Here is a 20393-nt window from a genome sequence, read left to right on the forward strand (position 1 = left end):
TACTATATTGTTGCAGAATATATGCTTAATCAATGATACACGCACACTTAAACTCCTGTTAATAATAAACCTAGACCACTTTATGAAACTGAACAAAATAATAAGTAATGTTAAATTTATAGGAGTAGGAAACTTCCATAAAGAATTACAGCGGGTACAACATTTTCTGAAACTATGTACAGTATTATAGGAGGAGGTGGTTAGTACGTACCAAAATGGGATTGATTTGAAATCGAATGGACCCTTTGTATAAATTTGACCATTTACGGTAAAGCAGTTATTTAATAGGCTACACTAGGAGAGGGTGTTTTGGGACAGAAACAATTCCTACATTTCCTACATTCCTACATAATTGATGTTGTTTGTGTACCGTTTGAAAAGTTAATACTTTTGCGTCAGGTTATCAAAAGGTTGAAAAAACAATGTCTTAAGTTTTCCTTAGCACTTCAAATAACAATTCAACCAACACTGCATTAGAGTAGTGACTACAATATAGATACGTACATTTGTCGTCGTAAATTAAATTCAATACTTGTTATTTCGGTATTTGACTAGTTTTGGAGCATTATTGATCCATTATCAAACCTAATAACATCGCCAAAAACACATATCGCCACAATAAAATATTTAACAAATAAATAAAGTTGTATGAATAATAAATATAAAAAATAGAAAATGATCGCGTTGCCGGTCAAACAAAACGAACTTCAGAAACCGAACCGAATGCACGAAAGCTTACAACCAGACTCGAAACTCTGTATCTAATAATAGAGGATAGACGACAAGAAAAGATACGAAACATATATTCTCGTCTTTTCATCAATCCTGGCATCCAAAATTGAATGGATCCAGATATATAAGATTTCATTTCAATTACAAACAAGAATGTTCAAAATGTAACACATCGATTTAATATGAATCACTATTTGAGTTTATAAGAAAAAACTGACATTGAAATTAAACTATTTTAATGCTCGATGTGGAGGAACATTCATACTTGTTTAAATAGTTAAATTTTTATTATCTTATCAAAATAACTTATTTGTTTTTGCAGATTTTAATAAAATGTCACTAAAAATATGTTTACATTTTTTATCATTATCAAATAAAAATCAGATTCCTTTTAAAGCAGAGAATACCTTAGTGGAGAGTAAGTTCTATTCGCCTTCAAAATCTAACATTAAGGATTTGAACTTATGCATCTGGTAAAAGAACATAATTCCGACTCTCTGACCACTTCACTACACTATCCCTGAAGTAGCATTACACTAAAACAATGCTATAGCTATACATCATTGGCTACTTTCCATTTTTGGAATTTTTCCACAAGACTCTTGGCCTTAGTGCATTCTAATTAACACATAAATTACAAAAGAATTGACATATAACACAGTCAAAACCGGTTGTAACCGACCAGGTTTGGCAGTTGGTCAACCGATAGACCTAGAGCTCAAGGACAATCACCCAAACAATGAAAGGATTTCTTTGTTTGGGTACAAGGCATTGCGTAACTCCTTGGAATGCTGCAGCGAAAACTGAGATTCATTCATAGAGAAGAAGCACTTTTGTGTAGAAAGGCGTTGAAGTGTACAGAACCCGTATATCTTGTGGTTTCTCCGAGGAGGAATTTGTGGCTCGCATCTTCAAGGGTATCAGATTCTTTCTGCTTGTTAAAGCTTATATAAAGTTTCTGAAATTCAGTAATCCTGTAACTCTGTTCATCAAAATGCTTAATTTACTCTGGCCTAACGCAGATGTGTACAAATTTTGCAAACAACTGTTAATGGGAGTTTGGGTCAACCAACACATATTAATATGGTTAGGATTAATGAGGGTTTACTAATGGGTTAATTGTCTTAATTAAAAAAAAAAAAAAATCGTGACCTTGGCAAACAATTATGTCAAGCGCATTTAATTATATTAAAATTGTTAAAGTGAACATTACAGTTTATGATGGGCAATTGAAAATATAATGTAGATAGTACCATCAGACTATTCACTCGGGTTGTATCTACTAAAAGTCAGGATCTATAATATCTGGGCGAAGCCCTGGTCATGATGATGAGTGGGACTACCATGATGATTGAAAGATTAACATTTAATTTTTCTAAAACTAGAAGCTATGTTTTCCCTCTAATTATTTCAAGTATGCATTATTTTACCGTATAGTTTGATCTTAACTATTACAACTATTTTCTTGAATTCATCACCGTGTTTAAATGCTCAATTGTTTCCAGCCAGTTAAAGACTTTTCTGAACAGATATCTCGAAGAACCCTAAGACATCCCCCCCTACTGATTCTGGAAATTTCAAACCCCTCAATAATTTTCCTTACCACAAATGGTTAAGATTGTTCTTGACAAGCTCTGTTTCTAGATTATAACATTGAATATAATATATTCAATGGTTTTCTCAGACTAGAACGCTTTGCTCATCAGCGAGAGTTCGCGGGGAGGAACCAGTTGGTAGATGTGGAACGCCCACCTTATGTATTGTATAATGACGAAGCTTCAGCGAGGACCGGTTACAACCGGCCAGTGAAGGTTAGGTTAGGGTCGTCCGCCGTTCTGCAGAAAAGATAAAGCGGCGTCCAACATACAGGATCAACTGGAGTCGGAGAGTTCAAGAGGCTAAACCTACGTAGACATTGGGCCTCCAGGTCACTGCTGAGAGACACATATAGATAAAGGAAATTCTACTAGGAAAACTATCTTGTTGGGGGGGAGGGTACCCACCAAAGCAAAGGGATTTTTTTAAATTCCTACTATATTAACAATCAATAAGGTTCCATTTTAAATCTTCCTATCGATATCTATTCGACAGAATTTAGGCTACGCAGAACGTCTAAATAACCGTGTTCCCTTAGACGAATGCTCTAATTGACGCGTCTTCAAAAAGAGAACTAACTCTATGAACTCCATGATCTTTAGAAGATAATGTATCTCATAAATAAATGTTTAAGGACATTAAAAAAACTTAACAATTTAGTTCGTGATTACAAACCGGATTGACGTTCTTTCAAGCAAGAAATGAACGTTTCTTTAAACTTTTCTTACATGGGCTTTTATATGACAATGATTTTGATATTTTGGCATAAATATGGTCTAGAGGTACATCTATTTAAACATACACATTAAAACAGAGCATTTATTTATCTAGAAGTAAAGTATATCTGTTTAGATAAAATGGAATTCGGGGTTACAAGTTTTTGAATGAGAAATCGAGACGAATTAGCGCAAGGACAGCCCTTTTTGTGATCCTCACAACTTTTTCATTCGCTCCTCACACGAATAGTTATTTCTTAAATGGTACACTGTGGATCAGAACGAATATTGGTACCTGTTTAAATAAAGTTAATCGAACTGAAACTCCACGTATAGCTCCAATTGAGTTGTAATTTGGGTATTCAATTGAATTTTCTTTTGTAATAGAAACTACAAAATCATTATGACTGTTCTAATTTAATTTAGTTCTTTGGTCAAATGTTATTATTGGAATCGTCTTTTCAGTTGGGCTCAATAAAATAAACTTTTATTTTTCTTCCATAAATATAATTAAATAATGTTGATAAACTTGTGTCATAGATTAATCATACCATACAATATCAATAATTGACAATATAATAAAATAGTAATGATAAAACATAAGAAATATTTAAGTGCATGAGAATGATTTAAAGATTTATAATTTTGGTTTAGCGTGTCCCGGTCGTATTACAAATTAAAATTTCACCTTTTAAACAGAGCTCATTTAATAAATTGGACTTTTAAATTAAATTATTACTAAATTTTTAATGTAATTACTTCTTTCTGGTGGGTTCACTCTGTAGTGTAGGGACACAGATAAGGTTTAAATCATATGACAAATTACTTAACAAGTTATATTCATGCTACAGGATGAAAATTATCTGTGTGTAATAAGTAATAACTGCTAATAAAATAAACATCCAAGTACACATAGAAATTTAATGAAGAACATAATGTAAGTTGTCTATATCAATGTAGCTGTCAAATATTGTTTTCTCTTTACCTTATGACATATTCAGTCGTACGGTAATTCATATTTTTTTAACTCAGTGTGGTTTTTAAGCAGCTTCCTAAGAACCAACTAGTTGTCGTTTAAGTTACTGTTACAAATTATTACTTCCAACGACTAGATAAGAAGCCATTATTATTAATTTCATACTATTTATGAATTTCTAAATTTGTTCTAGAACTGTTTTACGGTACAAAACTATGGAGATTTTTTGATACTCGTTGGAAAACTTAATGGCAAACATTTATTTAATAAATACGCATGTAATGATTCATATATTTCAGAATATCTAAATGATTGCTGTACATTTGTCTTTCAACACTAATTACTAACCTTGGAAATAGTCAAACCAAAAATAAACCAGGAGAGAATACTCTAACACATTCAGAGAACCGGTTTCATTTCATCTAAACAAGGATCTTGAAGGTATAGCGCCCTACCAAATGAATATGTAAATGTGATGCATTAATATTTATAAAAAAGTATCAAATTGTTGAAATATGAAATGCCGATTTAATGAAGTTTTGTGCTATGAACCTCTTCTTTATAACTTAAATGATTTGAGAAAAATTTCCAAAAGTATCTCTAAACTATGAAAGAAATTGTGTCTAAGAGTAGTCTATAGTCAGGTTCAATAGGTTGTAGTAATTTGGGAAATATGAAGAGCATTGATGCGTTCAATACTACGAATTACCTCCTTCCACATTCAGCTAAATGGAGTGATATTTCGTCCAAGCCAAATATAAAAATTTATAGAATATTTTCGTGTACATACAAGTTTTTAAATTTGAATACATATTACATTTAACTGCTTCAATTTAATTAAATTAAAATATTTTGTCATGTTGGTTGTATTGGATTCATATTGGTAACAGCTGAACAAGGCTTACGTGAAATATTGTATTTTAATAACATAGTTTTAAAACTATTATAACCTAAAAACACATTAACTTGTTATTTGACACATTTCGGTTTAAATTTTTAACAATAAACGTATATTCCACAATAAGTATATAAACTGAACAAAGTACACAGAATATGCTTATAGCATTGTGAATAGGTACCGTCTTTCTGGTGCAAATATTTACAAACTTTCTTGGAATTGTAATTTCACTCTAAGCAAAACTCCATAAATAGCCTGCTTCAATATTTACAATTTGGCTCTAAGAACTACTTTTTGTCATATTTATATTAATTATAGTCATACAATATTCAAAACTGTAATCTTCTAAGTTTTTGTAATTTAATCGATCTATTAGCTTTTGTTATTTTAATATTCAAAGACTTGTAGGTTATGTTTATCCTTCAAGGTCGCGTATTATAAAAGGTCTACAACAATCGCTCGTATCAACAATCCCCGTGGGTGCTATTTTATTACGCGTCTACGAAGCACGCCCACGACCAATTATATACATACAAGGCAAGCTCGATTCCGGGTTCGCGGATTGATCCAAGATATTGGCAATAAAGATTAATAGCTTGTAATGCATAACGTGTTCTATACTAATCGAACATCTCGTAGCGTTTAACCATTCTATAAATGCATTATAATTAGCTAATAACTTTACTTTGAACATTGTAAAATAGTATGGTTAAGAAATTCATTTAGTAGCATTTTACTCGTTGAAGATATTAAATAGAGTCGGTAAAACGTGTTTTTCTAATCATTTTGATACATTTACACCTAAACTGTAAACGTGTGTGTATTTATATAAATTAAATATACGTAATATGATAATAAGGCTATTAATTTCGACCGACATGTTTGTTCAATTGAAATCAATTGCAATCGTGACTTTCAATTTATCGTTTTATGTTGTTCTTTTCTGTAATTACCGTCCATTATGAGTATAAATACATCGAGTACATTTTGAAACTTATTTATAACCGTACGTATGAATTTAATTTTTATGTGACATTTTTTAAAGAAGTGCAACGTCGTTACTTAGTAAACTCTTAAGTTAATATCAACCTTTATGTGATAGAGAAAAACAAATATTTAATCACTTTTTTCATATTTCAGTTCTGGATTAATTTAGTATCACCGTCACGAAAATAACAACGAACGAACCTAAAAGGAACGAATTATAAAAGAAATCAATAATAATTTCTAGTTTTGTTTGTTTGTTAAAATCTGTTAGCTAAACAACTAACTAAACAAAATATAGAATCTAAAAAATATGGTATGAGTACAAATAGATGAAGAACGTTATAAAAAGTTCCAAATTGAATCGATGGTGATTCGATCATAACGCGGATGGACTAATTTATAGTGATCAACTGCATTTACAAATTGAACCTTTTAATTTAAATATGCTCTCAAGGGTAGCAAAACTATTAAAATATTAGACTAGAAAATCATCTCAAAAACCGTAATTTAGCATAGATTTGAAATGAAATTTTTACTTTATGGTATGTATAATGTTGTCCTATTTGTGAAAATTTGTGTAATATTATGACCAATATTCCACAGTTAATGTTGCTCGATCTCAATACGAAGATGTTTCTAACACGAAATCGTACCTAAAAAGACTCCATAAACAATAATATGGTTTTTATATATTTTATATTCCAAAAATACCTATTCCACCATCAAAGTGTATAAATATAAAACAACTTACAGCTCGTGCGATGTTTCTTCAATACCCATTTCCGAAGGTGAGAAAGATCCCCTCGAAGTCTACAGCTCCTGGAAAATAAAATCCTCTTATTTTAAACTATTTTGGTTATAATTTATCCTAAAACTACCTCTATAAACTAAATTGTGGCTTTGTTGCGACCGTCGAGGATCGAACCTTGTCACCCGCAACGTCGAGTACCTAGAGAAGACTGAGGGAGGTGATCAAAGTTGGGTCTCGGGTTCGAAAAGCGGTTCACACCGGTTAAGCCCTTCTCCTTGCTATGTATGTAGTTCACGAACACTTGGGATTATGACGTACAAACAATCATACAAACAAACAGCTGTAACGCACATATGATCATAGTTACACTTTTTTACAGGTTAAGTTGGATCTATATATAGGTAGGATGGATTTGAACTTTTGAGAAAACCGTAAGCCGCACACACCTATCAACCTACTTGAATGAAAGGTCTTGATGTGAAACTTACCCGAAAAATATCAGTTTATCGATAACCCCTCATCTAAAGACAGGAACCTCAATTAAAGACATGCATTTTACCACATATTGAAGACACACCAGCTGTTGGATTTGTTTTTGTTTTAGTTTGTTTGTTTGTTTACTTTTCCTTGACTTAACCTTTTGATTCCTTTGAATTCTGTTTCAATTGTTTACTTATTAGTTCTGTATTTATATATTTATCTGTAGAGCATTTTGGCTTGTGACATGGACATTGATCAACTAATTTACATCAAGAACAAGCTCCTAATAATCCAGCAGCATTGGATGGTGGTGAAGATCCACCATATCTTCTCTGCGTTTTCTCCTCGTGGCGAGGCATGGGGAGAACTACTAGTTTTTAAACAACTTTTGGATGGTTAAACAAAGGTAAGCGTGGAAATAGAGTGGGAATCATGTTTGTTATCTCAGAAGGGGTTTCTCTCAAACGATTTATCTCGGGCGTTTACCTCAGATAATTATTAGGCTTGAGTTTTTATTATTTTACAATTGACAAATGCAAATTTCCAATGTGTTTAAATGTCAGAAATGAGCCTAACTATATTATGAAGCAGGTACGGAGATGAATCTCATTCCATGAAATGTGGTAGGGTAAATTATGACATTATTACCAAAGAGGTTTTTCCTACAGTTACCTGACAAAGTGGGCTTCCTTGCACTGATTATAGCACGCCAAGAAGCTAATTGGTGTATTCACTTACTTTTGCAGCACTCCAGTATTCCAATCAAACAACACCAAACATGTCCTTTTATTAGGCACGTAATACGTGTACACTTGAAAATAAGTTGGCAACAATGATAAATTACGACTACGATCAGATGGTGCAGCGTTTCCCATTTCGTTCAAGGTTTGGGTTTAACCTAACCTAAAAACGTGTTGTACAGTGGTTGAAAGACGTAAGAAAATATTATGTGTAACGCGAGTGCATAATACCACTTCGCACACTAGTTACACAAATAATTTTTTTTTTATAGGCCAAATAATCTTAAGGAAAATCGTAAGAAGACTCGTGCATGTATTCTGGAACACTACCCTCCGCTCTAACAAACAAAACTTTCATTGCTAGTAAGCTTGCCTGTATTATTATTAAGGCTTGTAATTTATCACATAGTTAAATGAACTTGCAAGCAGACTTTTTGCTGTAGCTTACTTGCATGTGTCTTTACCATTGCTTAACATACTCTACTATTATTGACAATATCTATTGCATTATAATGTGATCAAATAAATATACATCTACCTATATATCATATTAAACCAAACAAGACGTTAGGCTATTCATACCGAGATGTTGGCAGCAACTGCAAATGCAAACAACACTTAACGAAGAGTAGACATACTAAACATATGTCAACAATGTTAACTAACTCAACGTGTTATCTTGCTGGGAGCGCTACTACTCATGTCATATTCGTGCTTTCGTCATTGTTAGGCAAACTTGTTCAAAACTATAAATAGGATTTTAAAATTAAAATTTTAAACTTACGTCGTATAACAAGTATTGCATAACCGCCTTCTTGGTCTGCTGCAGGGGCATTTTAAAGAATAAAGTAACCAAAGACGTGTAAAAGAAATTGATCAGTCAATTTTTTTGGGAGAATATATACTTAAGAATGAACCCGTCTCTCTCTGGTCGAAGTGATACAGTAACCGATAAAGTTGTATCACACCCTAAAATAATACATTCTTAGAAAACAACAGACATTTTCATATCGTATGAAATAGTTTTCGAATTTGTTTGAATTTGTTTTATCGTGTTACGTTGGTTATATAATATCCCTTTATTGATATTTAGACGAATTAAAACATAACAATATTTAATTTACTTGAATTTGAATTTTTGATTGAGTTAGCGGAGTAATATATGATGCAGCTGACTTTATTTGAAGTTTAAACGTTAAAAAGGCAAAATAATTACTTTTGAATACTTTGGAAACAGCGTTTGTCTACAAGGCAATACACAGTTGCAACAAGTTTATGAAGATATAAACTATAAACTATTTTCATCGCATAAATTAGTCAGCCTAAGGCTACACTGGTGAGCGAGCTGGTAATGGTAGAGCACCGAGCTTCGGAACCCAGGTTACCGTGTTCAAATCCCGCCAATCACCAATGGACTTTAGTGATCGTGCTGTGACCCCCTAGACTTAGCTAATGTAGAATAAAAACCGAGCTAGAATCTAGACGAATAGAAAATGGCACGGCAAGACGAAACTTATAGTTAATGTCACAGATACAAAGTATCTTCTCGTCAATTGTTCACTTCCCAACCTCGTATGCTTAGCTTTATTCCTTAGATGAGCTTAGGCCCTGGTGTTAAAATGTACTTATTGTTAGACTAGTATTAAAGTATGGCCCTCGTATTAGTTTATAACAAGTCTAAGTATTTTATTTTAAAACTCAACGATCGAAAAGACTTTGGTATAGTTAGTACAGGAAAATGAATGGTTCATGGTGAATACTTAAAAATATACATGACAACAGTATCTCAAAATGACTGCACTATCCTAATCATCAATGACTAAGGTTCACTTTAGCCACTAATAATCTGTAGTTTAATCATACGTTACTGCATGCGCATGAATAGCATGCTTAAATATAAACATCAAGTAGTGATAGAACAAGTGCACTTAATAAACACTTCTGTTGTTTGAGTGCAGAGTCAAAACAACATTGCTTTATGTGCAGAATCAATGTACAGTTGCGGCAGTACTCCTTTTATCAGTTAGTAAATATGATACAAGGTTATAAGTGTTACTTTAACGTGGGCAGTGCTTTTGGTCTAACTTTACCTGTTTCCTACTAGTTTTATTCAGAGTTTTAGCGATTTTCTGAGTTTCATGATTCAAAAGATGGTTGGTAAAATAAACATAAAAGAATATGTTTGCAAAATCGTTTAATGCATTTTGACTTCACGCAGTGTTTCTCTGAATTTAAGATTCGAATGAAAAGGTCAGAAGAAGTTTGAGATGTACTAATAAATCGTTTACGTTACTGGATCATTGTTTAAAAAAACTATATAGGTCTATCGTTATTTTTTAAAGATTAGAGCTCCTGTAGTTTCCAACTAATTTAACATTATATTAGTAACATGTGCTTTTTTATCATTAATCTTCTATTTCTTCTAGAAAACAAAATAACTGTACATGTTTTTTTTCTAACGGAATATGATCGAGGATCGTGTCAAATAGACCAGCTAAATGCGATTTAAAGCAATTCTTAGTCACTTGTAGGTTGTGTTTCGTTGATTACCATTTTATTATATTTTAGCGAATTTCCCTATAGGGAAGTAGCTATTACCGTAGGTCTCATGGTAAGACTTAGGCCCGGGACCGATTTACTTTTTCATTTTAATGTCCCCAGAGGCCAAAAACACCATTCGTTCAAATTTTTATTATTAGGCTTGAGTTTTTTTAATTTTACAACTGACAAATGCAAATTTCCAATGTGTTTAAATGTCAGAAATGAGCCTAACTACATTTATGAACCAGGTACGGAGATTAATCTCATTCCATGAAAGGTGGTAGGGTACATTATGACTTATTATTACCGAAGAGGTTTTTTCCCTACAGTTACCTGACAAAGTGGGCTTCCTTGCACTGATTATAGCACGACAAGTAGCTAATTGCTGTATTCACTTATTTTGCAGCACTCTTCTTTTTGCCGCACTCCAGTATTCCAATCAAACAACACCAAACATGTCCTTTTATTAGGCACGTAATGCGTGTACGCTTGAAAATAAGTTGGCAACCCTTAAAAATATTACGACTACGATCAGTTGAGTGCAGCGTTTGCCATTTCGTTCAATGTTGAACGTAACCTAAAAACGTGTGGCATAGTGTTTGAAAGACTAATTATTTATTTGCTTTATAGTAATTGTAGGATAATATCATGTGTAACGCGAGTGCAAAATGTCACTTCGCACACTAGTTACACAAATAACTATTTAATTAGATTTTGAAACATTGTTTAATAGATAGACGAAATAATCTTAAGGAAAATCGTAAGAAAAACTCGTGTAGGTATTCTGGATCACCAACGCTTCGCTCTAACAAATAAAACTTTCATTGCTAGTAAGCTTTTTTGACAAGATCTTTTGCATGCTATATAATGTGATCAAATAAACATATATTTATCTATACATCATATTATAAAACAACACGTTAGGCCATTCATACCGCACCGAGATGTTGGCAACAACTGCAAATGCAAACAACACTTAGCGAAGAGTAGACATACTAAACATATGTAAACAATGTTAACTAACTCAACTGAACGTGTTATCTTGCTAGGAGCGCTACTACTCATGTCTACTTTCGTCATCGTTAGGCAAACTTGTTCACAACTATAAATAGGATTTATAAATTAAAATTTCAAACGTTCGTCGTACATAACAAGTCTTGCAAGACCGCTTTTTTGGTCTGCTGTAGGGGCATTTTAAAGAATAAAGTAACCAAAGACGTGTAAAAGAAATTGATCAGTCAAACTTTTTTTAGAATATATACTTAAGAATGAACCCGTCTCTCTCTGGTCGAAGTATTATACAGTAACCGATAAAGTTGTATCACACCCTAAAATAATACATTCTTAGAAAACAACAGACATTTTTATATCGTATCATACAGTTTTTCGAATTTGTTTCAATTTGTTTTATCGTTGGTTATGTAGGATAAATTATCCCTTTAATTGATATTTTTAGGCAAATTAAAAAAATAACACGGTACATTGACTTGAATTTTAATTTCGATTGAGTTGGTGGAGTAATATCTGACGCAGCTGACTTTATTTGAAGTTTAAACTATCAAAAAAGGCAAATTAATTACTTGAATACTTTTAGAAACAGCATTTGTCTACAAGGCAATACATAGTTGCAACAAGTTCTGGTATTAATTTATGAAGATATAAACTATACACTATTTTCGTCGTATGAATTAGACAGCCCTACTAAGGCTACACTGGGGAGTGAGCTGGTAGTGGTAGAGCGCCGAACTTCGGTACTCAAGATACCGTGTTCAAATCCCGCCAATCACCAATGGACTTTATTTAAGTGATCATGCTGTGCCCCCTAGACTTAGCTAATGTAGAATAAAAACCGAGCTAGAATCTAGACGAATAGAAAAATGGCACGGCAAGACGAAACTTATAGTTAATGTCACAGATACAAAGTATCTTCTCGTCAATTGTTCACTTCCCAACCTTGTATGCTTTGCTTTATTCATTAAACATGAGCTTAGACCCTGGTGTTAAAATGTACTTATTGTTAGACTAGTAAAGTATGCACCTTATATGAGGTTATAATCACTGATTTATAGTTTGCTGACTTAGTGAACCTTGGGTTGATTCCCGACAGTCTTAGTATTTTAATTTAAAACCCGAACGAGCGAAATACTCATAATAAAGACTTTGGCATAGTTAGTATAAGAAAATAAATGTTTTATGATGAATACTTAAAAAATAAACATGACTGCACTATCCTAATCTTCAATGACTAAGGTTCACTTTAGTCACTAATAATCTGTAGTGTAATCACTGCATGTACATGAATAGCATGCTTAAATATAAACATCAAGTAGTGATAAAACAAGTGCACTTAATAAACACTTCTGTTGTTTGAGTGCTGAGTCAAAACAGCATTGCTTTAAGTGCAGAATCAATGTACAGTTGCGACAGTACTCCTTTTATCAGTTAGTAAATATGATACAAGGTTATAAGTGTTAGTTGAACGTGGGCAGTGCTTTTAGCCTAACTTTACCTGTTTCCTAATCGTTTTATCCAGAGTTTTAGCGATTTTTTGAGTTTCATGATTCAAAAGGTGGTTTGTAAAATAAACATAAAAGAATATGTTTGCAAAATAGATAAATTCAAGTTGACTTCATGTAGTGTTTCTATGAGTTTAAGATTCGAATGATACGGTCTGAAGAAGTTTGAGATGTACGATAAATCGTTTACATTACTGGATCATTGATTTGAAAACTATATAGGCCTAGCGTTATTTTTTAAAGATTAGAGCTCCTGTAGTTGCCAACTATTTTAACATTATATTAGTAACATGTGCTTATCATTAATATTCTACAAGAGGTTCTACCCACGAATTCACGGGTGTACATAAGCCACCGTTAAATTAATTTAATCACCTTTTACTTTATATTTCATTTAAAGGGCCCAAGTTCGAGAAATGGTTATCTGAAAGGATGTTAAAAGCAGTGGAACCTTCATACCTTACGTCCTAAGGTGGCCGAGGTGGGTACGGTTGTACCTGAACTCGCCGCTCTCTTTCACGACGTCTTTAATACTTTAATACGTATTTTAATACCTATCAATGAAATTTCGACCTGTTAAAGATTGGTGACAACCTCTTGGAACGAACAAAATACATGGTTTGTTAATCTCATATTTATCGTGTTTCAAAAACCTTTAATCACTCACTTGTATCAAACAGCTACAAATAGCTTCACTGTCCATTCACCGCACCTCTTTTCTATATATATAAAATCCAATGTATGTTTGTATGTTTGTCCTTTATGGGCTCCAAAACCGCTAGACAGATTGTAATGAAACTTTTAGGCATTATTAAGCATTATTCAAGGATGGTTTGTGTGAAGTTTGGTGCAGATCCGTCAATAGGGCTCCGCCCCAGTGGCTCTGGAGTTTCCCATGTTAACCTTATGAGTACTCATATTTAAATGGAATTAAAGAATCTCAACAGCTGGTTCAACTTAACAATTTGATTCTGCGATGTTCAATATCATTAAAAAGTTAATAGGTTTGCCAACAGGGTGCAGCACTATTATTTTTTTTATTTATTTATGACAACAGCTAATTTGCAACCAAAAGGTGAGTGAGCGTAGCGAACGAACTTCAACCTGGAGGCGAGTTAGCGTAGCGAACGAGTTAACTTGAAGGCAAGTGAGCGCAGCGAACGAGCTCTCGAACTTCAACCAGGACGTGATTAAGCCATGCGAAGGAGCTCATCTTGAAAATGAACGAGCATTGACATAAAACCACATTAGGACAGGACGACGTCTGTCGGGCCAGCTAGTAACATATATGTAAACAAAAAAAATTGCACAGATGCTTCTTTATTGGTGCAACAGCTGTTTTAAAGCTATTTCTTTATACAACAATCAATTTCAATCCCAATGATCAAGGTACCACGTATAACTTTTGTACTAGAAAAAGCTACCTTGCTCGGGAACAAACCGGCAGATGCTCAGAAAAGTGAGCAATAAAACCAACTTTACGTGTTGTTGGTAAAACATAATTCCGACACGGATACAATGTAAACATTGGCCAAACAAACTCGCAACGTACAGCAATGTGTAGCTGGGTGCTGTAATGGTTGCAAATGGTACGGTCCATTCAGTCTCAACAATGGCCTGGTTAAGTAATTATGCGATCTATTCACCGCTTTACAACAATCAGCTGATTCGATAGTGTTTCTAGCGATGACCTGTAATCAGTCTCAAAGATAATCGAATTGAGCTAAGAGTGTTAAGATTTTTATATGTTGTGTGTTTTGAATAAAATATGTGTGAAAGTTTTACATGAAATACATGTGAAATTACCAAATAATGGACAATGATGTTTCTCATGATGTGCAGAATTTTTAATGTGTGAGAAAATAAAAATCGTGAGAAATTATGGTTCCACTTCTCAACTTCTGAAAGAAACTTCTATAGTTCATTTTAAGAAGTGGAATGTTAATTTAATCTATTTAAAGTTAATTATGTGTCATGTATTGGGGCTGTAGGTGTAGATAATTTAGTGTAATTTTGGTATTATTGATTTATTGGCCAGTACTAACAAAAATGGCAAAATAAACAATAAAATATACTAAATACCAAGCTATATATTATGAACTGAAGATTTATATGCTTACTAGTAAATCCCATGATTAAAATACGAAATATTTTTCTACAAGAAAAGTCTAATTTGGATATAATCAATCGAATAAAAACGCCCTCCTTTTAATCGCTTGAATTGCTCCAAAAAACCTCATTAAAATGAATATGATTCAGGAGGTGTTAAGATTACAGTAATCGAAACGAATAGAGGTTCGTATATGTCATTAGCGTTTTCCGAAAGTATTCCTTTACCAAAATTATAACTGGTCAGAGGCATGATAATGATTAGCTCTCTGTGGTCACGCCTTGTTAACAATATATTATTTTTCATTACATTTGCAGTTGCAATGGATAAGACAAACGTCCTAACAAAGTATTCGTACCCATTATTCTCGTCATTACTACTTTAGGATCGCAATATTTTTTTGTTTCCAATAGCGTTTATATTGTTCTACTTTAGATAACACTTATTTTTTTTAAATACTGTCGTCACCTGCTTTGCCGTGCTTTCTCTACACTACAATACAAAAAATGTTTATCATCATAAAAAACATTGGTGCCGAATCATTTAGTTAATCAATTAACAACATTCTCTATTATTAATTTTTTTTTTGACAAACATGTCTAATAAAACCACAAAATTCATTGGTGTAAGGAACTTAATTTAGGCAATAATATTTTCCCTCAATTCAAACGTATATTATTGAACTTACTCTTTATGTATCCAGTTGTACACACGCGTAGACGGCGTAGCGCGTAAGCGTGAGTTTCAACGCGGATAACGCACTCTCGCGGGCCCGCACCAAGTGGTAGAGTTTGAAAAGTTTGAGTTGGCTGACCTTGAGTTGAACATGCGGTGGTAGTGGCACACCTGTGGTGCAATGTTACCAATGTTGCGGCTACGAATTTTGCATACAAGTTAACAGATTTTGAGGTTAAAAAGGATCAGTGATGCTGCACCGTTGAGGACTATCAAAAAGTTTTCATTGTCTTGTATGCTTTTCAGAAACTCCTGAGCATCATTTTGAGTTTTAGTTTTTCTTTCATTACATTTTATGTGTGTTTTAGCTTACTCATGATTTTTTGTTAAAAAATTAGAATTTATTTGCATGTTCGAGTTTAGTAAATAAGTAATGTAACTTAGTTATTATTGTACATCCCTTTTCAATGGCGATGAAATCGTCAGTTAAAATATTGAATAGCATATTGTTCAAATAAGGAATAGATTACCTTACTTATGTTAATGCGAACAAAATCGCCTCAGTTCTGCTTTGCCCTCGCATAAGGGCCATAAGTAATGTACTTAAATCTATCTCCAAGGCATAATCAGGAGGTTGGGCGTTTTAACCCTCCCTTCTTTGCATAAAATAAAATAAACCAAAAATAGGAAATATTTCCTTTGATAATACTTTTATAATCCCTAAAAACTAGCAATTGCACAATAAACAATAATAATCCAGTAGAAGGGCCTAGGGCCACCTCGTAGTCGCCCTTCCATTCAACATACGCTCCAACTCCAATTTACGCATTTAAATACTCTTGCGAATCTAGACGACATAAGTACTAAAACCTTAGTACTGAAGGTGGAAGACAAGTAGCGAACACTTTCAAACAACAACTATTTACTTCACTACATTCATTTTGAGAAAAAAATATTACTGACAAGGTTTAGTTATTTGACTACATCAAAAACCTTTGTTGCAAATGGATTTAATAGTTTGCAATACTTTCCCTGAATTTTAAGTCGATTTTCATACACCTTTTTGAGTATTTGGCTGTATTTATTACACTGCATTAATTACAGGTAACCCTATTACTTCATATACTTTTCTCAAACGTGTAATCATTTTATATGGTTTTCTCGCATTACCTAAAGAATAAGATAATAACAAACAAAATGTGTGAAAAGAAAACTACATAAAGTACACTTGGTTCAAAGTCACCACTTTTCATTACATACCTAGTTGTTTTTGCACACTATTTACTCCCTGACAGTAAAGTGATAATAAAACAAGAGTGCGGCCATGCATAGTTGAGCGTGCTACATCCAGTTTGCATATATGAATGAGTCTGTATGGCTGATAAGAGAAGATAAGGAATGGGTCACGGCAACATTAAAAACACAACCCCTCCCAAAACTGTTCATTTGTCACACCTGAAAATTAGAGTCATTTACAGGAAGTGTTTTGTGGTATTTACAAATATCAAGTGGCTTTGTGGTACTTTTTATTTTTGCTCTTAACTAGGCCTACATCTTACACCAAATAAATACAAGTATTATGAGACCGACAAATGCACGGTGATGTTTAATTTGTTTAGACTCGTCCAAGCCGTTACGTACTGACAATACAGTATACTGTATCAAGTAATGTTGTAAATTGTAAACCCACATCACAACAAATCATCAGACAAAGCGAATTTTCATTTGCCTGATTGGATTTTTACAAATATTTCCTTAAATATTTCTGATTTATTCACTGTTAGAATATACCAAATTACTGTAGGATTAACGAGTTTTTAAGTTTGCCTCTATAGGGAATATTATAAGGGGGGAGTTAGTGTCATTTCAATAGCAGAGTGAAATAAATAGATATGCCATATTGCATTAAAATACACATAAAAACAAGCCAACTACAACAGTTTATTATTTACAAAGATAACACGGAAATTTTATAAGGCCTATCTTCAGTTTTATGACACTTTCTTCGTAAACATTAATCGTACAACAAAGCTTCATTATACTAAATTATTTGCATTTTTATCCCTACAAATCTGTCTAAAAAAATTGCGAAGTGCGGAAAAACCAAAATTTGTCTGTATAACACCTCGTTTGATCATTTGAATAAACAGGTTTACACGTTTGTACGAAATGCTATCGAAATCGAATTACTTTTACAATACATGGATATTGTGCAAACGGTCAGTCAGGTTCTTCTACGGCAATAGCTTGTTTCGTAAATGGGAAATCTATATCTGCTAAATTTAAACTGGATTGTTTCTACTAAACTAATTCTATACGATTCTTCACTGAGAAGAAGTAAATGCCTTAATATTTTTACGTTTTTGTTGTCAACTATGCCTGATGAAAGTTGAACGTGGGGTCCGTTGTGACGATGCAGGGTGGCGGATGCAAAGGACTAGGAACATGTAAAGGGATTGTCTTTTCGAGTTATATGAATGTACTGTACTACTGTATACTATCAAGTAATGTAAAAAAATGCCAATTTACAATATCGCAGATTTTCTGCAATTGTACATTAGGTATGGCTACACCTTAACCCAATTTAGAAAGCCAAGATGAATAAAAACTTTAAAAGTGGTCAGTTTGAGCCAAAACTGGTTCAGCACTGGTTCATTTGGTTACCATTCAGTAGAGAACGAGGTTAGCAGGTCAGTGATAAGATTCCAATAATTTATCTGGTCTTGGGCTAGTTATTGGCCATCATCCAACTGACCAATAGCGCATACTTCAGTGATGACAAATCAGACTTGTGTAGGCCTACTATGGTTGAGAATGTGCATCGGTTGTGCATTACCATCACCATTAGCATATGATGTGGGGACGCCACAACCACCTATATGCGTATTTTAACCAAAATATGAGTGAAGGATGAGTGTATAATAGAGTGTGATTCCTTGTGTAGCTTAGTTACTGACTAAGACCAGCTGTTTCATTAATCAAGATCACTTTATTCAAAGCCCAATGATCAACGACCAGTTGGTAACCCACTTTCAACCCATTTAAAAGCTACACACTTTTCTCAAGATCGAACCGGCAACCTTTTGATTACCAGGCGAGCAGTAGAGCTACAAAATAAAAACCAATCCTCACTGCAGGCTAGAAAATTTACCACGAACCATTCAGGAAAAGTTGTTATGAAAAATGAGTCGTAAATTGCCTAAAATAGAAGTTGATAACGGTGTTTAATTGATGTTTTAGACTGCTTTTACAAACAAATCCCAGTGTAGTGTTAAGCTAGACCACACAAATTTCAAATAAAATATCTATGCTGGCAAACTGATGTTTTTGGACTGATTCCAATAAAACAATATAAAAACTTAAATTTAGCAAATCTGAACACGCCGTTAATTATGGCTGATGACTTCTTGAGTTATTACTCTGTGGAGGTTTCAACATTCGAACATATGGACGACCCTACGAAAAATTGATCACAGGCCTACACGACATTTGTCTACATTTGAGAAACTATAGTTTAAATCAAACATGTTCTCTATTTATAATCTTAATGGATCAGCTGAGGACAGTTTTAAAGTATCTTTCTGTCCAGATAATAGAGGACTATTTGCTTCTGGTTGTCTATTCAACTTTGGAACTATTTATGTTTTGCTAGCCCAGCCCAGTTTCAAGACTTGAATTACATTAGATTTTACCTTTTTTGTTGCCTGAGTTCTTATAGATACATTAACTTATAAACTATGGTTTTTAATCATAGTTTGTACCCTAGTATTAAGAAATATTTTTAAATACACACCAGCATATGTTATTTGATTTAAACCATGCTTAAATGCTCTAAAACGTAGTACGGTGCAAAAGTAAAACACTAAAAACCGAGCGTCATATCTTAACAATAAGATGAGTCTATTACTTGCACTTTTAAATGTTAATGGAGAAACTTGTCATGGCACTATTGACCCAACACTACTTATTACACCTCTGTAGCTCAGCTTACAACCATAGGGTATATATTCAATGTTATAACACAACATTACAGCATGTGGTAAATTTACTGGCCTTCAAGTTTCTATTAAACGGTACTGATGGTTGTCTATCTGAAGATAAATGCATAATAAAACTGTTCAGTCATGTCACTTTTCTAAGATCTCATAACAAAACAATACACAAAGTAGATTACAAACATTCCTCTGCATTAGATAGTTCCCAACACATGCAAAACACATCTTGCCATCAAGTCGTCCTACTCTATGACTTATTGCTCTGTGGTCTCAACATAACGACATGTGGTTCATCCCTTTTTTCCACGTGTTCCTCCATCGCTACTGGTTCCAACCGGATAGACCAGGGTCACGCGTCAGCTGTTTATTAGGCATATTAATTAGGCTAAGAGGTAACGTTCGTAGTGCGTGTGGTAAAGTTAATGGTAGACAAATGATTCATGTGGGCGTTCGGACCTGCGATGTCTTATCAGATAGTGATAAGAGTTAATACTGAATGAATACATGAAAATTGTATTATGAATACCTAAAATCTTAAATATTGTGAAAATGTTTAATCATATGTGCCTCGTATGAGCTATCAGCAGCACAATTTGAATACGCAAATGATTTTGAAAAAAAAAAAACAACTGGTTCAGGTTGATGAGATGTAGCATAGACTAAGCAACACAAGGGAGTTT

At 33.4% G+C, this 20393-nt stretch overlaps 1 protein-coding gene across 2 annotated transcripts in view; it reads right to left on the bottom strand.

Moving 5' to 3' along the window:
• The window catches only part of LOC129001961 (excitatory amino acid transporter 1), a 69410-nt gene extending 53583 nt beyond the window's left edge, over window positions 1-15827 (bottom strand). For both annotated transcript variants that reach the window (XM_054429411.1, XM_054429410.1), the window contains exons 1-2: window positions 15732-15827; window positions 6657-6724 (exon numbers count right to left, since the gene is read on the bottom strand). In XM_054429411.1, coding sequence (XP_054285386.1) covers window positions 6657-6685 — 29 coding nt within the window. In that variant the 5' untranslated portion in view covers window positions 6686-6724; window positions 15732-15827. The remainder of the gene's footprint in view (window positions 1-6656; window positions 6725-15731) is intronic.
• Between the last annotated feature and the right edge of the window lie 4566 nt (window positions 15828-20393).

This window comes from Macrosteles quadrilineatus, unplaced genomic scaffold (assembly GCF_028750875.1).
Source record: "Macrosteles quadrilineatus isolate MER2022 unplaced genomic scaffold, UCM_ALF_1.0 Scaffold_9__3_contigs__length_116548681, whole genome shotgun sequence".
Lineage (NCBI taxonomy): Eukaryota > Metazoa > Arthropoda > Insecta > Hemiptera > Cicadellidae > Macrosteles > Macrosteles quadrilineatus.